Consider the following 12,045-nt stretch of genomic DNA (forward strand, 5'->3'; position numbering starts at 1 on the left):
ATGAGGATAGTGTGGGAAAAAGGCATTGAAGTGGAAGAGCAGCCATGATCATATTGAATGGTGGGCCAGGCTCAATGGGCTGAATGACCTACTCCTGCTCCTGTATTTCTATTTAATGAGCAATATTCATTCTTGAAATGGTCACATCCACATTCACTCACACACATACACACACACAGAAGAGAGAGATAGAGAGGACAAGGGGTAAGTGGTTTGAAGTGAGGAAGGTTTTCAAGGTTCACGGTAAGCCTATTGAATCTTCTCGGAGATCAATTTCTCTGGAAGCCGAGTCTTCAATCTGGCGAGGCGGGGGATTATCTTCACTGCCCTGCTACACAAGTTGAGGTGTAGAATTCACAGCAGGGCACCCCCTGTGGCTTTTCCTGGATTTCCCCCAGCTCTCAGCTGGACAGGCTTTCGTGATGTTTGTTCTGATCTCTCTCCCTCCCAACAGCTACTTTTAAGGTCAAAATGGTGCCTCTATTAGGAGACGCAGATCCCCTTCCCTGTCGTGACCGACAGTGGCCCAGTATGTGGCCACTTCACACCTTCTTTGTTTCAGAAGAACCCATACAATTCAAATGTCTTTTGATGGGTTCAGGATGGGTGTACTTGACACCTCTCAGCTCGGAACATATCCTTTTTTCCTTACCAGTGAGACGGTTTGAATATACAGTTTGACTTTTGGTGGCCATTTTGCAGCACATTGTCCACCCTTTAAAAGGAAAAGTCCATTTTTATAACTCTTCAGTTTGGGTTTTTTGTATTTTCAATTGCTGCACTTCACGTCGTGACACCCCTCCCTCATCCCAACTCCTCTTTAACCCCTACTCTCCAACTTCCTCTCTCTCTCATTTATAAATGACTCGAGGGTTACTTACAGTTGGGATTTTCATCCTGGCCACTCAAGGTGTTAAGACAACAGACTTTCTCCTGTGAATATCGAGCAGGATTATTGGGCCGAGAAGTGTTTGCTTGTTCAGCTTGTTGACTCTAAATATTGAGTCTTGTGGTTTCAGTCACCAGATAATCAAGCTCACAACAACAGATTGCCTCTTACTGACTTTATCAACAGCACTGCAATAATACAGACAGAGTATAGTTACCCAATCCAGAGAACAGAAATAATACAGTGAATTCAGAGCTCTCTTCCCCACAACCCCCAGGTCTGATCAAACAAGCTGCAGCTACATTGGTGATAGTTATATTTAACTTGTTCACTACATTTGTGATCTTCCCCTACTCAAACCATAACCACAATGATATTTGTGCATTGCGCTGACTGTGAGCACAAGGCTGCATCACTGTCACACACACATACCATTTCCTTGTTTCACATCTCCATACAAAGGCCATCTCTTTACACATCCCCTTTCTACACAATTACAGCAGACATGAGCAAGAACGTGAGGCTCATTAATGTACACCCACATTTCAGAACAGCAAAGGTTACACTAGGGTAAAGGTTCAGTCATTTTCCATTGCAGGCAAAATGCAAAGACTAGCATTTTCATAGCGCCTTTCACAACCCAAAGCGCTTTACAACCAATGAACTACTTTTGAAGTGTTATACTATAGGAAATGCAGCAGCCAATGTGCACAGCAAGCTCCCACAAACAGCCACATGGAAATGATCAGATAATCAGTGTTTGTGATGTTGATTGGGAGATAAGATAAATATTGTCTAGGACACTGGGGATACCTCCCCCTGCCCTTCTTCAAAATAGTGCCATGGGATGATTTACATCAACCCTGTCAGGGCAGACGGGGCTTCGGATTAACATCTCATCCGAAAGACAGGACCTCCAACCACGCGGCACCACCTCAGTACTGCACTGGAGTGTCAGCCTTGATTTTCGTGCTCAAGTCTCTGAAGTGGGGCTTCAACTCAGAGGCGAGAATGCTACCCATGAACATTTTTGTTATAATTCATTTGGGGAATGTGGGCGTCGCTGGCTAGGCCAGCATTCATCGCCCATCCCTAATTGCCCTTGAGAGGGTGGTGGTGAGCCGCCTTCTTGAACCGCTGCAGTCCATGTGGGGTAGGTTCACCCACAGTGCTGTTAGCGAGTTCCAGGATTTTGACCCAGTGACAGTGAAGGAACAGCGATATAGTTCCAGGATGGTGTGTGACCTGAAGGGGAACTTGCAGGTGGTGGTGTTCCCATGGATTTGCTGCCCTTGTCCTTCTAGTTGGTAGAGGTTGCAGGTTTGGAAGGTGCTGTCTAAGGAGCCTTGGTGCATTGCTGCTGTGCATCTCGTAGATGGTACACACTGCTGCCACTGTGCGTCGGTGGTGGAGTGAGTGAATGTTTGAAGATGGGGTGCCAATCAAGCGGGCTGCTTTGTCCTGGATGGTGTCGAGCTTCTTGAGTGTTGTTGGAGCTGCACCCATCCAGACCAGTGGAGCGTATTCCATCACACTCCTGACTTGTGCCTTGTAGATGATGGACAGGTTTTGGGGAACCAGGAGGTGAGTTACTTGCTGCAGGTTTCCCAGCCTCTGACCCACTCTTGAAGCCACGGTATTTATGTAGCTGGTCCAGTTCAGTTTCTGGTCAATGGTAACCCACAGGATGTTGATAGTGGGGGATTCAGTGATGGTAATGCTATTGAACGTTAAGGGGAGATGTTTGAGATGGTCAAACCATCTCACAGTACAATGGCGCAGTTGTTAGCACCGCAGCCTCACAGCTCCAGCAACCTGGGTTCAGTTCTGGGTACTGCCTGTGCGGAGTTTGCAAGTTCTCCCTGTGACTGCGTGGGTTTCTGCTGGGTACTTCGGTTTCCTCCCACATAGGTAAATTGGCCATTGTAAATTGCCCCTAGTGTAGCTAGGGGGGAGGAGAATTGAGGGAAGGTGGGGATGTGGTAGGGAATATGGGATTAAATGTAGGGTTAGTATAAATGGGTGGTTGTTGGTCGGCACAGACTCGGTGGGCCGAAGGGCCTGTTTCAGTGCTGTCTCTCTCTATGACTCTATGGTCATTGCCTGGCACTTGTGTGGCACAAATGTTACTTGCCACTTATCAGTCCAAGCCTGGATGTTGTCCAGGTCTTGCTGCATTTGGACATGGGCTGCTTCAGTATCTGAGGAGTCACGAATGGTGCTGAACATTGTGCAATCATCAGTGAACATCCCCACTTCTCACCTTATGACTGAAGGAAGGTCATTGATAAAGCAGCTGAAGATGGTTGGGCCGAGGACACTACTCTGAGGAACTCCTGCAGTGATGTCCTGCAGCTGAGATGATTGACCTCCAACAATCACAGCCATCTTCCTTTGTGCTAGGTATGACTCCAACCAGTGGAGAGTTTTCCCCGATTCCCACTGACTCTAGTTTTGCTAGGGCTCCTTGATACTCGGTCAAATGCTGCCTTGATGTCAAGGGCAGTCACTCTCAAATCACCTCTGGAGTTCAGCTCTTTAATCCATATTTGAACCAAGGCTGTAATGAGGTCAGGAGCTGAGTGGCCTTGGCGGAACCCAAACTGAGCGGGTTACTGCTGTGCAAGTGTTGCTCGATAGCACTGTCAACAACCCCTTCCATCACTTTACTGATGATTGAGAGTAGATTGATGGGATGATAATTGCCGGGATGGATTTGTCCTGGTTTTTGAGCACAGGGCATACCTGGGCAATGTTCCACATTGTCAGGTAGATGCCAGTGTTGTAGCTGTACTGGAACAGCTTGCCTAAGGGCTCAGTTAGTTCTGGAGCACAAGTTTTCAGTACTATTGCCGAAATGTTGTCAGGGCCCATAGCCTTTGCAGTGCCTTCAGCCGTTTATTGATATCACGTGGAGTGAATCGGATTGGCTGAAGTCTGGCAATGTGATGCTGGGGAGCTCAGGAGGAGGCCGAGATGAATCATCGGCATGCGACAGTGTTTTGTTAAGTACATTACCCGAGTGGATTAACATTTAAAACCAGGTTTGCAGGCGTGATGCTCTATTCACACATCGAAGGTGAGAGAGATGCCGTGGGACACAGACTAAGTCCAGTAGCTGAAAGTGATTTACGGACTAGGTTTTGTGTTTAGTGATCCTGGGCATGTTACCATTAGCTTCCCTGGATAGCATTGCTAGGAGAGGTTTTCTGGAAGGGATGGGGAGCTGGGACTTGTCCATGAGAGTAACTGAAGGTATAAGATCTGAAATAATCTAGAGTTCAAAAGGGGAAAATACACAAAAATGGAACAGTCGGTAACAGGACATCAATCAGTCTCTTATCTTGGAGAAATTCCAAATGCAAAACACACAATGTGTTTACACTAAAACTGATTTCTTTTAAAGAATCTGATCTGCCCCTCAGCAGTAGCCAACTTTAATGTTCTACTGAACCTCAGGGGTGCGACTGCCTCCTGGAAAAGAAGTGTCCAGGTAACTCTCCCCCTCCCTGATGCCCCACAATGTCTACAGCTCAGACTCCAGCTCAGCATCTCTGAGCCCGAAGTTCCTTCAGCTGCAGATACCTCACCCTCAGATATGGTTGTTCGGGATCGCAATGTTCTCCCCAAACTCCCACATCTTGCAGTTACAGCACATCACCTGCCCTTCCATGAACTTTATAATTACCCCAGGTTATTAAGCTCCAGCCCAGTTATAGAGGAAATGAACATCAGCAGAAACAAAGTATATGATTGAGAGCAGGGTCCAACCACTGCAGTCACAGGTGAACCCGCTGGTGTCTCAGCAGGTGACACGATCGAGTGAATCCCTTCCCACACATGGAGCAGGTGAACGGCCTCTCGCTCGTGTGAACTCGGTGGTGTCTCAGCAGGTTGGATGATCGATTGAATCCCTTCCCACACACGGAGCAGGTGAACGGCCTCTCCCCGCTGTGAGTGCGCTGGTGTGTCTGGAGGTTGGACGACAGAGTGAATCCCTTCCCACACACAGAGCAAGTGAACGGCCTCTCCCCAGTGTGAATACGCTGGTGTATCAGCAGATCTTTTGTGCTTTTAAAGCTCTTCTCACAGTCGGAACATTTAAAAGCTCTCTTATCAAAGTGAACCAGCTGGTGCGTCAGAAGGTGGGATGAATTAGTGAATCCCTTCCCACACGCAGAGCAGGTATAAGGCCTCTCCCCAGTGTGAACTCGCTGGTGCGTCCGAAGGTTGGATGACTGAGCGAATCCCTTCCCACACACGGAGCAGGTGAATATCTTCTCCCCAGTGTGAACTCGCTGGTGCGTCCGAAGGTTGGATGCATGAGTGAATCCCTTCCCACACACGGAGCAGGTGAACGGCCTCTCCCCAGTGTGAACTCGCTGGTGTTGAATGAGGTGAGATGACTGTCTGAACCTCTTCTCACAGCGAGTGCAGCTGAACGGTCGCTCGTCTGTGTGAACAAGCTGGTGCTTAATTAGATCCGCAGAGATTTTAAAGCAGTCACCACAGGTACAGCATTTAAAAGGCCTCTCGTCACTGTGAACCCGCTGGTGTAACTGGAGGCTGGACGACAGAGCGAATCCTTTCCCACACAGGGAGCAGGTGAACGGCCTCTCCCCGGTGTGACTGCGTCGATGCGTTTCCAGCTGGGATGGGTAACTGAATCCCTTCCCACAGTCCCCACATTTACACGGTTTCTCCGTGGTGCGACTGTCCTTCTGTTTCTCCAGGTTGGATGATCAGTTGAAGCCTTGTCCACATACAGAACACGTGTACGGTTCCTCCCCGCTGTGAATGGTGTGATGTTTTTTCAGGCTGTGTAACTGGTTAAAGCTCTTTCCACAGTCAGTGCACTGGAACACTCTCACTTGGTGGGCGGGGGGTGTCTCGGTGCTTTTCCAGTCACACCGAGGTCTGAAATCTTTTCTCAGATATAGAATAGACAAATATTTCTCTTTCCACATTCAAAGGCCGACGATATTCAGGTCCTGAGGAACTGAGTGACAGTCAGCACCTAACGTGATGTTTGGTTTAAGCTTCCCCTCTGCAAATCCTCCTCTTCTAATACCCTGTGAAAGGAGTATATAAAATTCATCACTTTCAGTACAGGGCAGAAAATTCAAAACAGACAACTCTAGTTTCTATGGTACATTTTTTCCTGTCTTGTCCCCTCAAAGCTGTAAATCCCATCCCTCATCCTCTCCCTGCTCCCTGTGCTGAAATCCAAACTAATCTGCACCATTTCTTTCCTCCACTTCCAGTTTTCTCCCTCCCTCTACTCTGGCTGGGTTCAGTTCTCCAGCCCCTGTGTGCAGTGAGAATCGAATCAATGAGTCAATGATTTTCCCTCCTGGTCACTGACATCCTGAAGCCCCGCCCATTCTCGGTGCCCTCACCAAGATGGCCGTGCATGCGCCCGACTCCATCTTGTCCCTCGACCAAGATGACGCCCTCGGTCAGGACGGCTGCGAACCGGGCCTGTTACCGCGATGTAAACACGGAGCCTATGAGATCTTGTTCGACGCTTAAAAACTTCACCAGATGTTTATAAATCTTTCCAGCTGTCTCGCGGGTTCCATTCCTCCCCTGCGCCTGCGATCTCCCACCGCCTACCAATCTTCATCTTCCACCTCAACGCGTCCGGACTTCACGGACTGCGCATGCTCAGAACACTGAGCCGGCGCACTGGCCGCTCTACTTCATAGATAGGGCACATTCCCGTCCGCGAGGCATCCAGGGTAAATCTACTGCCATTGACATCCCAATGTGTCATCAAAAATTTTTGTCATCCAATCGCGACGGGGGCCGAAGAAACAACAGATAAAATTGATTATTAGATTATACAGAAACCTTTTTGTCCGGTCCCTCAGCCATGGTGGGAAGTACACTGGCTGCCACTTTCCCATTAATCACTTGTATCAACTGGGATAGCCTTAATGCAAAAGGCTTAAAGGGGGCAGAATTCTTAAAGTGCATACAGGAGAGCTTTTTGAGCCAGTATGTAGAAAGTCCTACAAGAGAAAGAGCAGTACTGGATCTAATCCTAGGGAATGAAGCTGGACAGGTGGTAGAAGTGCCAGTGGGGGACCATTTCGGGGATAGTGACCATAACTGTAAGATTTAAGGTAGTTATGGAAAAGGACAAAGAGGGAGCGGAAATAAAAGTACTGAATTGGGGGAAGGCTGATTTCAATATGATAAAACAGGCCAAAGTGGACTGGGAACAGCTACTTGTAGGAAAGTCTATATCAGACCAGTGGGAGTTATTCAAAAAGGAAATTGTGAGAGTTCAGGGCCAACGTGTACCCGTTAAGGTGAAAGGTGGGACCAACAAGTCCAGTGAACCCTGGACATAAATTTTCAAATCCTCTCTAGCCACAGGAGAGGTACCAAAGGACTGTAGGACAGCGAATGTGGTACCATTATTCAAGAAGGGTATCAGGGATAAAACAGGTAATTACAGGCCGGTGAGTCTAACATCAGTGGTAGGGAAACTATTGGAAAATATTCTGAAGGACAGGATTAATCTCCATTTGGAGAGGCAGGAATTAATCAGGGATAGTCAGCATGGCTTTGTCAGTGGGAGATCGTGTCTAACTAGATTGAATTTTTCGAGGAGGTGACTCGATGTGTAGATGAGGGTAAAGCAGTTAATGTAGTCTACATGGACTTCAGTAAGGCTTTTGATAAGGTCCCGCATGGGAGATTGGTTCGGAAGGTAAGAACCCATGGGATCCAGGGCAATTTGGCAAATTGGAACCAAAATTAGCTTAGTGGCAGGAGGCAGTATGTGATGGTCATGCGTCATTTTTGCGATTGGAGGTCTGTGACCAGTGGTGTACCACAGGGATCAGTGCTGGGACCCTTGCTGTTTGTAATGTACATTAATGATTTAGACATGAATATAGGAGGTATGTTCAGTAAGTTTGAAGATGACACAAAAATTGGTGGTGTCATAAATAATGAGGAGGAAAGCCTTAGATTACAGGATGGAGCAATGGTAAATGGAATTTAATCCTGAGAAGTGTGAGGTGATGCATTTTGGGAGGACTAACAAGGCAAGGGAATATACAATGCATGGTAGGATGCTAGGAAGTACAGAGTGTCAGAGAGACCTTGGTGTACTTGTCCATAGATCACTGAAGGCCACAGCACAGATAGATAAGGTGGTTAGGAAGGCAGAGGGAATACTTGCCTTTTTTATGCAAGGCACAGAATATAAGAGCAGGGAGGTTACGATGGAGCTGTATAAAATGTTAGTTAGACCACAGCTGGAGTACTGTGTACAGTTCTGGGCACCACATTATAGGAAGGATGTGATTGCACTGGAGAGGGTGCAGAGGAGATTAACCAGGATGTTGCTTGGGCTGAAGCATTTCAGCTATGAAGAGAGACTGGATAGGCTCGGGTTGTTTTCCTTGGAGCAGAGAAGGCTGAGGGGGAACCTGATTGAGGTATACAAAATTATGATGGGCATAGATAGGGTAGATAGGAAGAAACTTTTTCCCTTAGTGGAGGGGTGAATAACCAGGGGGCATAGATTTAAGGTAAGGGGCAGGAGGTTTAGAATGGATTTGAGAGGGAAAAAAATCACCCAGAGGGTGGTTGAAGTCTGGAACACACTGCCTGAAGGGGTGGTAGAGGCAGGAACCCTCACCACATTTAGGAAGTATTCAGATGAGCACTTGAAATGGCATAGCATACAAGGCTACAGGCCAAGTTCTGGAAAATGGGATTAGGATAGATCGGTGCCTGATGGCTGGCATGGACATGATGGGCTGAAGGGCCTGTTTCTGTGCTGTATAACTCCATGACTCTAATCTGCATTTCTCTCCCCAATGTAGAGGAGACTGCATTGTGAGCAGCGAATACAATATACTAAATTGAAAGAAGTACAAGTAAATCACTGCTTCACCTCGAAGGAATATTTGGGGCCTTGGATAGTGAGGAGAGTGGAGGTAAAAGGACAGATATTACACCTCCTGTGATTGCATGGGAAGGTATCCTGGGAAGGGGATGAGGTGTCGGGGGTGATGGAGGAGTGGACCAGGGTGTTGCAGAGGGAACGATCCCTTCGGGATGCTGACACGGGAGGGGAGGGGAAGATGTGTTTGGTGGTGGCATCACGCTGGAGGTGGCGGAAATGGCAGAGGATGATCCTTTGGTTGTGGAGGCTGTGGGGTGGAAAGTGAGGACAAGGGGAACCCTGTCACAGTTCTGGGAAGGAGGAAGGGATGAGGGCAGAAGTGTGGGAAATGGGTTGGACACGGTTGAGGGCCCTGTCAACCACAGTGGGGGGGAATCCTCAGTTGAGGAAAAAGAAAGACATATCAGAAGTGCTGTGATGGAAGGTTACATCATCAGAGCAGATGCTTGGAGACGGAGAAACTGGGAGAATGGAATGCAGTCCTTACAGGAAGCAGGGTGTGAAGGAGTGTAGTTGAGGTAGCTGTGGGAGTCGGTGGGCTTAAAATGAATATTAGTGGACAGTCTGTCCCCGGAGATGGAGACAGAGAAGTCAAGGAAGGGAAGGGATGTGTCAGAGATGGACCATGTGAAGGTGAGAGAAGGGTGGAAATTGGAAGCAAAGTTGATGAAGATTTCCAGTTCAGGGTGAGAGCAGGAAGCGGCACCGATACAGTCATCAATGTACCGGAAAAAGAGTTGGGGAAGGGGGCCTGAGTAGGACTGGAACAAGGAATGGTCAACATATCCCACAAAAAGACAAGCACAGTTAGGACCCTTGTGGGTACCCATAGCAACACCTTTCAGATGGAGGAAGTGAGTGGAGTTGAAGGAGAAGTTGTTCAATGTGAGAACAAGTTCAGCCCAGCAGAGGAGGGTGGTGGTGGATGGGGACTGGTTGGGCCTCTGTTCAAGGAAGAAGTGGAGAGCCCTCAAACCATCCTTGTGGTGCATTGGGGTGTAGAGAGATTGGACGTCCATAGTGAAGAGGAGGCGGTTAGGGCCAGGAAACCGGGAACTGTTGAAATGACAGAGGGTGTCAGAAGAGTCATGGATGTAGGTGGGAAGAGACTGGACTAGGGGAGAAAAATAGAATCAATATAAGAGGAAATAATTTCAGTGGGGCAGGAAAAAGACTGAAATCATGGGCCTCCCAGGACTTGTGGATTTTGGGAAGGAGGTAGAAGCGGGCTGTTTGGATTTGAGAGACTCTGAGTTGGAAGTTGTCAAGGGAAGATTTCCAAAGAAGCTGAGGTCAGTGACAGTCCTGTGGACAGTAGTTTGATGCTCAGTGGTGGGGTCATGCTGCAGGGGAGGTAGGAAGAAGACACGGTGACCAAACCCCAAAAAGCCCACCCCATCTCCTCCTTCACCTCTACTCTCCAATCCTCCCGCATCCCAACTCCTCTTTCACTCCTACTCTCCATCCCCCTCACCCCAACTCCTCTTTCACTCCTACTCTCCATCCCCCTCACCCCAACTCCTCTTTCACTCCCACTTTCCATCCACCCTCATCCCAACTCCTCTTTCACTCCTACTCTCCATCCCCCTCACCCCAACCCCTCTTTCACTCCTACTCTCCATCCCCCTCACCCCAACCCCTCTTTCACTGCTACTTTCCATCCCCCTCACCCCAACTCCTCTTTCACTCCTACTTTCCATCCACCCTCATCCCAGCTCCTCTTTCACTCCTACTCTCCATCCCCTCCCACACTCCAACTCCTCTTTCACTCCTACTCTCCATCCCCCTCACCCCAACTCCTCTTTCACTCCTACTCTCCATCCCCCTCACCCCAACTCCTCTTTCACTCCCACTTTCCATCCACCCTCATCCCAACTCCTCTTTCACTCCTACTCTCCATCCCCCTCACCCCAACCCCTCTTTCACTCCTACTCTCCATCCCCCTCACCCCAACCCCTCTTTCACTGCTACTTTCCATCCCCCTCACCCCAACTCCTCTTTCACTCCTACTTTCCATCCACCCTCATCCCAGCTCCTCTTTCACTCCTACTCTCCATCCCCTCCCACACTCCAACTCCTCTTTCATTCCTACTCTCCATCCCCCTCACCCCAACTCCTCCTTCACTCCTACTCTCCATCCCCTCCCACACCCCAACTCCTCTTTCACTCCTGCTCTCCAACCCTCCCTCACCCCAATTCCACTTTCAGCCCCACTCACCATCCCCCCTCACCCCAACTCCTCCTTCGCTCCTACTCTCCAACACCCCCTCACCCCAACTCCTCTTTCACCCCTCCTCACCCCAACTCCTCTTTCACTCTGACTCTCCATCCCCTCCCTCACCTCAACTCCTCTTTCAATCCTACTCTCCATCCCCCTCACCCCAACTCCTCTTTCACTCCTACCCTCCAACCCTCCCTCATCCCAACTCCTCTTTCACCCCAACACCTCTTTCACCCCTACTTTCCATTCCCCCTCACCACAACTCCTCCTTCACCTCTACTCTCCATCCCCTCCCACACTCCAACTCCTCTTTCACTCCTACTCTTCATCCCCCTTGCCTCACCTCCTCTTTCATTCCTACTCTCCATCCCCCTCACCCCAACTCCTCCTTCACTCCTACTCTCCAACCCTTCCTCACCCCAATTCCTCTTTCACCCCCACTCACCATCCCCCCTCACCCCAACTCCTCCTTCGCTCCTACTCTCCAACACCCCCTCACCCCAACTCCTCTTTCACTCCGACTCTCCATCCCCTCCCTCACCTCAACTCCTCTTTCACCCCTCCTCTCCATCCCCCCTCACCCCAACTCCTCCTTCACTCCTACTCTCCAACCCTCCCTTACCCCAACTCCTCTTTCACCCCTACTTTCCATCCCCCCTCATCCCAACTCCTCTTTCACTCCTACTCTCCACCCCCCCTCACCCCAACTCCTCTTTCAATCCTACTCTCCATCCCCCTCACCCCCAACTCCTCTTTCACTCCTACTCTCCAACCCTCCCTCACCCCAACTCCTCTTTCACTCCTACTTTCCATCCCCCTCACCCCAACTCCTCTTTCACTCCTACTTTCCATCCACCCTCATCCCAACTCCTCTTTCACTCCTACTCTCCATCCCCTCCCACACTCCAACTCCTCTTTCACTCCTACTCTTCATCCCCCTCGCCTCAACTCTTTCATTCCTACTCTCCATCCCCCTCACCCCAACTCCTCCTTCACTCCTACTCT

General features: G+C 49.3%; 1 protein-coding gene across 1 annotated transcript; it reads right to left on the bottom strand.

Annotated features, from left to right (window-relative positions):
* Positions 1–1,056: 1,056 nt before the first annotated feature.
* LOC137348679 (zinc finger protein 229-like) lies at positions 1,057–5,631 on the bottom strand (the record flags this gene model as incomplete). The annotated part of the gene is made up of 1 exon (XM_068013938.1): positions 1,057–5,631. A coding segment is annotated over one exon (963 nt), but the record flags the coding sequence as incomplete, so codon positions are not given.
* Between the last annotated feature and the right edge of the window lie 6,414 nt (positions 5,632–12,045).

The sequence above is a fragment of the Heterodontus francisci genome, chromosome 34 (assembly GCF_036365525.1).
Source record: "Heterodontus francisci isolate sHetFra1 chromosome 34, sHetFra1.hap1, whole genome shotgun sequence".
Lineage (NCBI taxonomy): Eukaryota > Metazoa > Chordata > Chondrichthyes > Heterodontiformes > Heterodontidae > Heterodontus > Heterodontus francisci.